The sequence below is a fragment of the Delphinapterus leucas genome, chromosome 12 (genome assembly GCF_059928025.1).
Source record: "Delphinapterus leucas isolate spDelLeu-1000000601 "Yukka" chromosome 12, BTC_Dleu_Yukka2, whole genome shotgun sequence".
In the NCBI taxonomy this organism is placed as follows: domain Eukaryota; kingdom Metazoa; phylum Chordata; class Mammalia; order Artiodactyla; family Monodontidae; genus Delphinapterus; species Delphinapterus leucas.
Genome location: NC_143140.1, coordinates 81437861 through 81449980, shown reverse-complemented (window position 1 = coordinate 81449980; position 12120 = coordinate 81437861). Strand labels below are relative to the sequence as shown.

Below are 12120 nucleotides of genomic sequence, written 5' to 3'. Positions count from 1 at the left end.
TGTAAATTTTAACTATTAATTAATATGAATTAATATCTGTTATGATTAAAGTATTTATTGTGTGTTTACTCCCTCCTGCCCATTCCCTAGGCAGAAGAAAATGTTTAGAAAATCCAGCGGAGGTGGGGTTGCTGGAGACCAAGCGAGCATATATTTTTGGATGCCCTGTTCATGCTCTATTGCGGAAGAAAGATGCCTCTGCTCTGTCAGGGTGAATAGGTCTCTTCTCTGAGCCAGGAGGATGGGGTGGGATGGGATTTTGGATAAATGTGAGACTCATATACAAACAAGGATGTTTCCAGGTAGAAGGTTTCACGGCATGATAGGCCACAAAAATCTATGAAGTCAAATCAGGGATTTCAAGTAAGTTTTCTTAGGCCACATTCATTTGAGAAAAATTCATAATGTTCTTACGTGAGAACCATCTTTTGAGGATTAGCTTACCTATTAAAGTGGTAGATATCCTGTATGTTTCCAAAAAGGGCTGATCTTTCTTCCGCCCCCAGAGGAAGTTTCGTTTGGTCCCTGATGCACTCAAGGTAATCCTGTGGAATCAATGAGAAGAATGTCTTAAACACTCCTGTCCTTTTTCAAGCCATCTTTAGTTATGCATGAGGAATCTCTCATATCTGTTACAAGTAATTATTATACTAATGTGCTCATTAACTCTACCGTGAGAAGGCAGAATCTCTCTTTTATTAATAATGAAATACTTCCCTACTTATAGAACAGGGAGTTTGAGCAAGGAGAAAGAGTGTATGTACATGGACATACCTACGCCCAAAATGTACTAGTGCTTCCCTAGATGCATAATATAATGACCACAGTTACTAACAGAGTCAGAGTTTTGGCATACAACATTGCCTGCTGTCTCCTTGACTGATTTATGTGATAAAAAGAGACTCTAAAATTCATACAGTGGGAAACCAGAAATAAAAATTCTGAAATTTGGGAATTCGCTGGCAGTCCAGTGGTTAGGACGCAGCACTTTCATTGCCATGGCCCGGGTTCAATCGCTGGTCATGGAACTAAAATCCTACAAGCCATGTGGTATAGCAAAAGAAAAAATTCTGAAATGTGATACAGCTGTTTTAAACATAACCTTTTAAGTCAGAAAGCGATCAGCTGCTAAAGTCTAGAACTAAATTATCCTCAAATACCAGATCATTAAAAAAAACTTTTTAAAATAAAATAAGCATGTCACTCACTTATGCTATCCAATAGGCCATGTTAAGAAGCCACAGTCAGCTTGAAAGGATTTTATATATTTTAACATGGAAACAGCTCCCCATGGAGCTAACGTGGGCTCAGACCCACAGTGGGTTAAATGGATGTGGCTTAGAAGCTATTTGAACTGCTGAGAGAGGGGAAATCTGCTCTCCACGCTGTGTGCTGAGTCCATAACTGAGTGTCCCCCTTCCCCCAGCCAGGCTTGAAAAGAGAACTCTGTAGGAGGCAAGAAAACAATAAAGAAAAAAGTGAAAACAGCTGAAATAACGTAAAATCAAAAATAAATACAGTTCTCCGCCCTGGGCTGAACAATGCAGTATGGCTCTCCACCAAACGTCACCCAGGGTTCTGCAGCACTGGGGAAGTCACCCTGGGAAAAGTCAGCCAGACCGTGAAAATCCCAGCACTCAACCACATTCCGATGGCCAATCGCAAACACAATACTGTTTAAGCGCAACTAGTGAAACGAGAAGCTGAAATGTAAGAACCATCAGATAATTGTTGCTTTTGTCTTTTAATAAGCCACAGCCACCCTCTCATGCCCTTCATGTTCCTCAAATGAAAAACAGGCCAGGCTTCGTCAGGAACTGTCTCCGTAGCATGGTTCACAGACTGCGTCATATAACTTACCATTCTGGTTCTTTATTGCTAAAATCATGGTCATGCAGGAACCAATGTTCATAAGCCTTTTTATGTTTTAACAAGGTTGGTGGTAACATCTTTTCTTCTTCAGAAAGTGGTCATCTCAATAAGAAATTAGACTCCCAAGGTTTAAGTGTAATTGTCATTAAAAACCACAAGAGCAAGACCCAGCCTCCTTACTTTTATGAGCAGAACCGTCATAAGGAGCTTATGGATCTGTATAGGCTGTAGAGATAACGCCCAAATAAGAAATGCTAAAGAAGGCTAGAATTGAAGAGTGCATTTTGAACAAGTATAAATCTAACTTAGGCTTCCTCAAAAAAAAAAAATGTATTCCTTGATAGTTTCATAAAATTACACGTGGCACAAAGAGATGGGCTAATATTTATCTGCATTGAATGCTTATATTTGATAGTTGTTTAATACTTTGATCAACATTTTAAAAGGACACGTCACATGCAAAATTAAGAAGGTAAAACAAAGGTTATAGATGAATACGAAATCGAAAAGTGAAACAGAAAGATACTGGCAGGCGTGATCCACACCGAACAGCAGTGTGAAGATTGGGACGTAGATGACACATACATTCCAGATTCACCTGGCCAGCCGCAACGGGGTTTAAGGAGAAAAGGAAGAATCCTTTTTCTCACTTCAAATGCAAAGCTGGTTCATTTTGCAGAAACCTGATACTAAATTCTTCATGTCATGGAAAGACTGAGTTAAGGGGGTTGAAGAATTTCATCTGGGGTGAGACACAAAGAACCATGGCCCACTTCCAACAGAGGATGGCCCATCTCCAAATGAGTTTCAAAACCCCAGAGTCCGTGGTAGAGGAACTAGATTTTAAACGCTGCTTGTTTTCTGAAATCGTTGAGAAAATAGATCGTTAGGAGTCCAGATTTTTGCAGGCCACTCTAGAAAACAGATCAAAGCCATATGGCCACAACGTGTTCCCCCACTGATCATAATTAAGTCTTTTAAATATGATACTTTAACCGTAAACCAGTTACTGAAAACTACTGTAGCATGCACTGCATTAGCAGCTGTAATTATCTGAAGCCAAAATGAGAGGTTTGAAGCTCAGTGATAATAGTTCATTCTGTGCTCAAATGACAGAGTAAAGACACCAATGAAATTTATTAGAGCCTGTCACGCTGCTTTTTAATTTTATTGGCTTGATGTCAGCACCTATGGTTACCCTACAGTTAACAATGAAAGATAAATTTAAAACTTCTGTGCCGAAAACAATTATTCTCCAAGAGGATCAAAGAATTCACTCAATTTTGAGAAGGGTAGGGAGGAGATAACAAAAAACAGCGTTACACCATTTGAAAAAATTTTTACTATACTACTATAAATTTTACCTAAAGTATTTTTCTCATCAACAGCTCCACCACTGTAAGATTTGTACACATGTGCCCTCTTTTCGATAACTTTTTCATTCCTGTGATGTCTGTTATTGAAAATATCCAAGTAAAGTTGAATTCGGTGCTATTTGAAGTATGATAAACGGACAGGAGCCAGTTTGCAAACTGTTACTGATCTACAAGATAGATAAGTGCAGAACTTGAGAGAAAGCATGTAGAAACTTTTATAGCATTTTGACAGAATGATATTTGTTGAATCTAATGATAAATTTGGGCTTGTATTTTGCATGTCTGATATCTTCTATTTTGTTTTTCTAGTAATTCATTTTTTGTGGTGTTTTACAAAAGTGTCAGTGTGTGGCCAATAGGAAAACACACACACACGCGTGCTTGTCCCTCATCACAGATAGTTTGAGAAGGTCTGGTCTAGACAACAGTCCGGCAGAGATGCTGGAGAAAGGATGCTTCCAGAACTGGGACAGAATTCAAACTCAAATGTCCTCGGTAGCTCGCTTTATTTCTTTAAGATGCCCTGAAAGAATTAAGCTAATACCCCCGTGCCTGTCTCCCTTTTTTCCTCTAAAATAACGTTTAAAATTGTAATCTGTTTAATATGAAAATGAAGATAAACCACAAGAAAAGATTTATTTAGATCGGTACTTAATATTTTTTCTACTCTATATCCTTCTTGAACATACATTGTAGAAACAAAATGAAGAAAATGTTCTGTTCTTAAGTCCTCTTGCTCAGGTTTCAAAATTCTATCTCTTTGGCTTCCTTTTTCTGGTCTGGTTTTTGTGTTAGCACTTCCAAATTCTAAGCCCTTTGTTATAACTCCTGTGTAAGATTTTTGGTCTTTATTTTGGAGGATGCATCTTCTTTGGTTTCTCCAACTCATCCACCTTTACTAGAAAGTAATCATTTGTATATATAAAACCTGTCTCCAAATTTCATGTATTACATTGGGATGCTGTTGATACTACAATAACTTACATTTGTGTGTCAATTTACAGTTTAAAAAGCACATTCACATTTATTCATACAAACCCTCCTTCCCTCCTCTTTTTGAGGTCATAAGAATGCATGCCAGGTTCTGTTTTACAAGCTAGGAATTAAATAAAATGAATAAAACATGATCCCTTCCCCCAAGGAGTTCCCTGTGTAGTTGAAAGACAAGTATAAACAAATAAGTACAATACAGTGTCTAGGCAGCATGACTGATAAATATTCAGCACGTGGGAGAAGGCAGAGGAGGAAGTGGGCAATTCCAGGTCAGGGAGAAGTCTTCTAGAGAAGGTGATGGTGGAGTTGAATCTTTAAGGATGACCAGGGGTTAGAACAGAGAGAAACTAGAAGGAGACACAACACCCAGGAAGGTTGAAAAGAGTAAAGGGGCACATGGTAACGAAATGCAGGGTGCAGTTAGGACACTAAAAGGAGCTGAGGGGCTTCCCTGGTGGTCCACTGGTTAAGACGCCACGCTTCCAGTGCAGGGGGCTTGGGTTTGATCCCTGGTCGGGGAACTGAGATCCCACATGCCACATGGCGTGGCCAATAAAATAAAACAAAATAAAATAAAAGGAGCTGAGATGGGCTGAGGAAGCAGGACATGCGCATGTACACAGACCCTGGAGTGGGGCTGCAAAGTGAGAGAGGCTACAGTCAGGAGAGGCTTGATCATGGAGAACCTTCTGTGCTCTTAGGTGGAGGCAGCCACTGACAGATGCCATGAGACCAAAGATCATCCCAGCATCAGGAAATAGAACATTAGCTATAAAACTGCCAGTTTGGAGGCCAGTTAGACCCGGACAGCAGCGCAGGTAAGACGGGAGCCAGTCCTCCACAAGTTCCACAGAGTGGAGCTATATTTACTTAGATGTGGAGACCGGGAGAAAGGGGCCAGTCAAAGCAGACAGCTTTCAGAAGAAGGGAGTCTCTTCTCTCACCTTCAGCTCCGAGGAGGAAGGTGCTGTTCTCCCGGCTCTCAGCAAGGACACTGCCAGCCCCCTCGTCTCCTTGTCCCGTTGGCTGCAGCTTGGAGAGAGCTGGGGGCTTCCTCTGGGGAGAAGTCTCCACCGGCTTTCATCCTCCCGAGTTTCTTTCCCAGGTGGCTGGTGAGGGAAAGCTAACCCGCAGAGGCCTTGGCAGGGCGGTTCTCGGCCTTTCCAGCTGACTGAGACCTGCACTGGACTGCCTCACACCCACATCAAACGCTTGAAGACATCTCTGGGGGTTCACGGTAAAAAGGAGACAGGGCATATCTTTTGGCCTCGCGCATCCACATGGTAGGTCTTCATGTGGCTCAGGGTTGCTCATTCTGCTCTTGTTAGAGAAGCTTGGAGAAGAATTACGAGTTTCTTTTTCCAGCTGTTGCCTTCTGCACAAATGCCGCCCTTCAGGAGCATCACGAGGGACACGATGGGTTCACAGTCACAGGGCCCTGCCCGCATCCCCACTCACGCACTTTCCCTCTGCGTTCCCGAGGGAACTGAAGAGATGAGGGTGGTGGTCTGCAGGTAAAGACAGCGCCTTGGTCTTGGACATGCGAAGACGAGGCGGACTGTGCGACATCCCCAAGGAGGGGTTCGCCGGGCACAGGATTTGGGAAGAAAAACTGAGTGGTCTGTTGAGAGAGCCCTTTGTGCAACGTTGGGCCCCATCTTATGCAGCAGTGACAGGAGCATGGGGCCCAAATGTCCTCCCACCTTCAAGGCCCAGGGGCATGTCCAGTCCTGGCCATGAGAAGGCAGTTTCAGGCTATCTCAGCGCTAGCAAACTGCAACCTCGGCGGGTCCGCAGGTCATGGCGCCCCCAGAGAGCCTCCCGCGTTGCAGTGTGAACACCGAAGACCCCTTGTGGAGGAGAGCAGCAAGGCAGATTGAGAGCCGCGACGCCCCGGGCAGCACAGAACCCTGGCCCACACTGATGGGAGGTCATATCCCTAAGTGGGGGCACGGAGCCCGATGTGTGCTTCCCGCCTTGTTCAGAAACAGTCTCAGGAAAACCCAGGGGATGATGGAGTCCCAAATCCAGTGACTAGAGAGAACTGCAGACTGATTTGGAAGTGGGGTAATAGATGAGCATATATTTTGAGACGTTGGGATGTAAAGGAAGGAGAGTGGTGGGGCAGTAACCGGAAGACATGTAGGATCAGGGAGGATCAATCGATTGATCTGTCCATCCATCCATGCATCTATCCATCCATGCATCTATCTATGCATGCATCCATCCATCTATCCATGCATGCAACCATCCATCTATGCATGGATAGCTGGCAATGGTGAACACAGAGGGAGACAGAAGGTGACTGTAAGAGCCAAGGTGAAGGGACGAGACGAAAGGTGGAGGACAAGAAGATGAGCAACTCTCTTGGGAAGTCTGGGTGGAGAGCACTGTCTACGTGACCAAGCTGACACTGGTCAGCTTCATTTGATGCTGTAGGAAACAAAATTCTAACAAGTCAGTGCATATGAAATGAAAAGTTTCCTATTCCTTCTCAACGGCCTTCCCTCTCTGCCCAGATGTCACTTTCCAGAGGTAACTGGTTAAAGATGCGGTGTGCCAGATGTAGAGAACAAACTTATGGTTACCATGGGGGGAAGAGGGGGTGAGATGAATTGGGAGATTGGGATTGACGTACATACACTACTATGTATAAAATAGAGAACTAATGAGAACCTGCTGTATAGCGCAGGGAACTCTACTCAGTGCTCTGTGGTGACCTAAATGGGAAGGAAATCTAAAGAAGAGTGGGTATATGTATACGTATAGCTGATTCACTTTGCTGCATGGCAGAAACTAACACAACATTGTAAAGCAACGATACTCCAAGAAAAATTAATAAAAAAAGAATAAAGATGCAGTGTGCATGCTTCTGGGTCAGGTTCTGGGGCATAATTATATCTATAAAACATGAGATTTTACGCTTGATTCACAACTTTGTTTTTCCATTCAGTGTATGTAAATACACAGAACTCCTATAGGTAAACATAGTTCTTTCGTCATAACGGCTACATTGTATCCCATTCAATAGCTTTATTATAATGTACCTCATTATTACAACAAAGATTTCGGAGGGGCGGGGGTGGACACAGGCCTATGTGCTGGGAACTGTGGGAAGGGGCGTTCAGAAATGAGTAAGATAAGACCCCTAACCCTCTAGGTGCTCACAAGGCAGTAAGGGAGAAAGAAACAAATCACAGGATAACAATTTTAGTGTTATTTACAAAGGGCTGTGAGAATATAGGGGAATCCATTTTCAAATGAAAGAAACTTTTTATCTTTCTTCCAAATAAACCACGAGACAGGGCTTACACTAAAATCTCCTGCTATAGCCTGCACATAACGCATCAGAAGGCTAGTCTTCACGTTAATCTCTTTTCTGCCTCTATTGACATCCATGGGGGAGGAAGATATAGCCAAAGAAATGAGACTGGGGGTCTCTGGCCACCCCATCAGGCTGGGAACAAAAGCTCTTATTGTGGGAACAATGCTGTCCCTGAGTCTATATAACGTAGCTCCCTCCACCCCCAACACAGAGAACTGTGCTGAAAATACAATATAGCATCAACAGGACGAATCTTTCTGCCGATACTGTTGCAGAGAATGGAGGAGGGCAAGAGAAAGAAGGGGGAAGGGGGAAAAGAGAAGAGAAAAAGAAGAGGAAAGAAATGAGGCAGGAAGAGAAACAGGGAAGAAAGCATGAAAGGGAAGAAAAAAGAGAAGGAGAGAGACCCACACACGCAAGCACAGGAATGAAACCCAAATTAATTTCAAGTTGAAAGCAGCTTCTGTTGCTGATATGATATCAGTTCTTATTCAGAGTTTTCCTAACCGATGGTATGGAGGCTGATCTTAATTGGCCATATATGGAAGTCAGTATTAATGCTCCAAGATATTTGAGTAAAAGAATAATAAAAAACAGGGAGGTTTCAGCCTCATTTACCTTCTATAATAGTTTCAGTACCTAAGACATCAGTAAAAAATGCTGAGAATGGCCTTCTGGCTAAGCTGTGACAAATGACACTTGTGCCAGCTCAGTTCCCTCTATTGTTTCACTTCTTCCTCCTGAAAGAAGGAGGGGTAGGAGGTGCCCCCTGGGGAGGAGACGGGACAGCTGGACCTGGAAAGGGGGAGGGTCGGGTAGTTCGTCCCAGAAAGGGAAACTTGGGGGAGGGGGTAGGGGACAGGAGTTCTGTTAAAAACAGCAGTACTGAGTAGAAAGAGCAAACATCGGGGAATATTTGTTTGCTTTTCACCAAAAACTAAAAGCAGAAAATATTTATGAACCGGTAGTTAACAGTAATCTACTGAGATAAGATATTAAGAAACAGGACTAGCATTCATATATTAAAGTCCTTAAAGTGACTAGTTGCCCATCTTTTACTACACTTCTGACAACCATTATAAAAATCATTGTCTTTACTTCATATTGATATCAGGAGGAAGAATTTGATGCACATAAATAAATCTAAAAATGTTATAATAATTAAGAAGCTGGGTACAAATATAACACTGAAATGAATCTCTTCTATTACCCTTAGTTATAACAAATAGAAAAGTTTGTCTCTTCTGTAAGAACAGCAAAAAAACCCTTAATTTTCTATTGCTTTGTTAAATTGCTTATTTAAATATTTAAAAATTGTGCTTAGGGTTTTCAAATTACATCAACAATGTTCTCATATGCAAAAGCTCTTCTTAAAATAAGAGAGGTGGACACACACCCATGAAGAGGTGCTGCTGTATACTGAAATATCTTTCCATGCTTATTTGAAACCTACCATTACTTTTTTCTCTGTACTCTTTAATCCGATCATCATTTCTAGCTACCAAAAAAGGAGGAAAGCATTTCTGGGATAATCTATGTGCTTACTGAATGTGAATAAATATAAAATATGTTTAAAATCTTCAAAATGGGCAACCAGAGAGTTTTCCAGGCTGCCTGCAGTAAAGCATGGCACCAGGGTCCTAGCGGGCGTTGACAAGATAGGGAAGGAAGTTTATTAACCACTCCCTTGAGCCCTCTTTTCTGACTCTTGTTATGTTCTCCTCCTCACTGGGTTAACTTTACTTAGCATATACTCCCTTTTTACTCTCCAGGTCCTGAGCCAGGTAAGGAAGCAGACAGATACAATTAGATGTGGCTATAATCCTTCAGGAAGAAAAATGAAGAAAAGGTTGATGAGGTAGCAGAGGGATTATGTCCTGGCAAATCTTTAAGTACTGAAAATAAGAAACCGATTCATCTCGAGACTTCCCTGGTGAGGCTCCACGCTCCCAATGCAGGGGACCCAGATTCGATCCCGGGTCAGGGAACTAGATCCCACGTGCTGCAACTAAGAGTTCGCAGGCCGCAACTGAAGATCCCACGTGCCATAACTAAGACCTGAGGCAGCCAAATAAATAAATAAATATTTAAAAAAAAAAAAAGAAAGAAACTGATCCATCTCAATTATAATCTCCACACTGCTGGTGTAATTTGAAACACGGTAATTATGAAAAACTAAATAAAGCCCAAGGGCTTTTGCATATGGGAAAGAAAATAAAAGATCAGTAAAATAAATTTACATTATTAGATCACCTGAGGTTTAACTCCTCCTCACTGCTATTTACTACTACTACTATTATTATCATTATCGTTATTACTATTATTATAAGGCTTGGTGATAGGTACTGAGCTCACCACTTTACATGCATTATTTCAATCTTCACAGCAACGCCAGGAGGTGAGTCCCATTGTTAATCCCATTTTATTGGAAGCTTAGAAATGTTCAATTGCTCCCCAGGGTCACACAGGATGTGCATAACTTACCTGCATTCAAACCAGGACCAGCCGACTATAGCTTGGCCGCCCAAACCCTGTACCACTGCTTCAAAGGTTTCAGTCCTTAATACAGTATCTTTAGACAGTAGAGGTCTGCTGCTGACTTTGGGACGAAATGTGGTTTTTATTAGGTATGAGTGAGGAGCCTACCAAAATCACAACTCTCACTGACTAGGTGACTGCCGTGTGCCAGGATTGTCACGTACTGTATCCGAATTAATATTGGTCCATTCACAGGATGACCCCGCTTCCTTCACGTGTTCACTAACACATATCCCAGGCCTGCTCTTCCATCAGCCAAGCACACCAGCTCTCAGCCATTTGCCATTTGACTTTCAACACTGGCTCACACTTTCCCATTCCGCTCACAAGGTCTCTTCCTTCTTACTAGTGCGTGGTTCTCTACTCCTTCAAAACACCCCACTTTCCTTGCCAGTCCCCCCAAGGTTGGTCATTCCATCCCTCTTTATTTGCATGACTCTGTGTAGTTCTCCCCATAGGAACACACTCCTTTACAAAGCCAATCATGCAGAAACACTACAAATGAATTTTTCCTGTTCTTTCAGCACCATGTTACTTTTAAGTTTATTAAAAAATTTATACAATGGAGAGCCTGGAAAGCAGAGAGTTGAAAAGCTATAGAATCAGGAATCACTATAAAATGAAGATCAGTCAGCAATGTAGAGAGAAACAGCAGCTCTGAAAGCACAGCTTTTGTCAGGGGAAAGGGCTGGTGTACGGAAATGAAATGTACAAAGAGGTATAGGACTCGTGTAGCAAAGCTTCCTTACGACTGTGGGTAAGTGACCCTGGAAGGGGTTTTACTGCTTCACAGGGGATTGTGTACCGTAGTCAGCTTATTAGAGTAACATGCTTTTTTTTTTTTTTTTTTTGCGGTACGCGGGCCTCTCACTGTTGTGGCCTCTCCCGTTGAGGAGCACAGGCTCCGGACGCGCAGGCTCACGGGCCCAGCCGCTCTGCGGCATTGTGGGATCTTCCCGGACCGGGGCACGAACCCGTGTCCCCTGCATCGGCAGGCGGACTCTCAACCACTGCGCCACCAGGGAAGCCCAGAGTAACATGCTTTTGATGACAGTCAGTCTGGATTTTTGTTCTTGGTGCTCTGACCTCCTCCATGGAACTCTGCACATCACTTCGTACACCGATGGCTTAAAGGCCTTCACTACACATCAAAATGTGGCCATGGATTTCTCAGCAAAACATTTCCTGTTTGCAAGTCAAAAACCACCCATACCTCACCTGAGGACTCTCAATTCTAGAGCCTCAGACATCTGGAAATAAGGACACCAAATAATGGCCCATTAAAACAGATACAGTCAGTTTTGCCACATACACATGACCAGTTAGTGCATGCTTGACCTAATGATGAATGGGACAGTAATTAACTATATGACTTATTTAATGAGTTGGAATACTTTATCTAGTCTCTTATTGAGACAGGAACTGTGATATAGGTTAATTCTCATAGCAATTGGTAGGTGCAATTTATGCTAATTTACTTGGGACCCTGAAACATATAAAAGTTTCAACCAGGCCCCCAAGGCAGGGGCTACCTGGACAACGTTAAATAGAAAGAGGAAAAAGCTGGAAGACATCATTCGACTTCCCATCTACTGAGTCACACACATTGATGATGACCCTCAAGGTCAAGCTATTCTACTTGAAAATTGCAATAAAACGAGGCTGGATGTATTAAAATCAAGAACCTACACAGGGACCGATCTCTTTATGGGCAGTTTTTCAACGAGCATGAATGTGATTATACTCTGGCGGCATTAGGTAATCCATTTCCCTATGGAAATGCATAGGGGAAACGGTTCCGTTCATTGTATCGAAAACAATGAGCAGCCCTAAGGACATATCTTATTGCTTCTCTGGCTATACTGCTGTTGATCTCATTACAGCACAGTCTTAACCAGAAGTTATTTATTGACATAGAAACAGCCATGGGCTTGGGAACCTCCAGGGGAGTGGGAAGAAGCGCTATGCAGAGGGTAAAATAGGGTGCAGGTGGGCCAGCATGACGGGACACTCCCC

General features: G+C 42.7%; 1 protein-coding gene across 12 annotated transcripts in view; it reads right to left on the bottom strand.

Annotated features, from left to right (window-relative positions):
- Positions 1-12120, bottom strand: part of PLEKHG1 (pleckstrin homology and RhoGEF domain containing G1) — a 131580-nt gene that overhangs the window by 58526 nt on the left and 60934 nt on the right. For 11 of the 12 annotated variants that reach the window (XM_022559149.3, XM_089922146.1, XM_089922141.1 and 8 more), the window contains one exon: positions 445-545. The exons of the other annotated variant lie outside the window; for it this stretch is intronic. In XM_022559149.3, coding sequence (XP_022414857.2) covers positions 445-545 — 101 coding nt within the window. The remainder of the gene's footprint in view (positions 1-444; positions 546-12120) is intronic. 12 annotated transcript variants of the gene reach the window in all.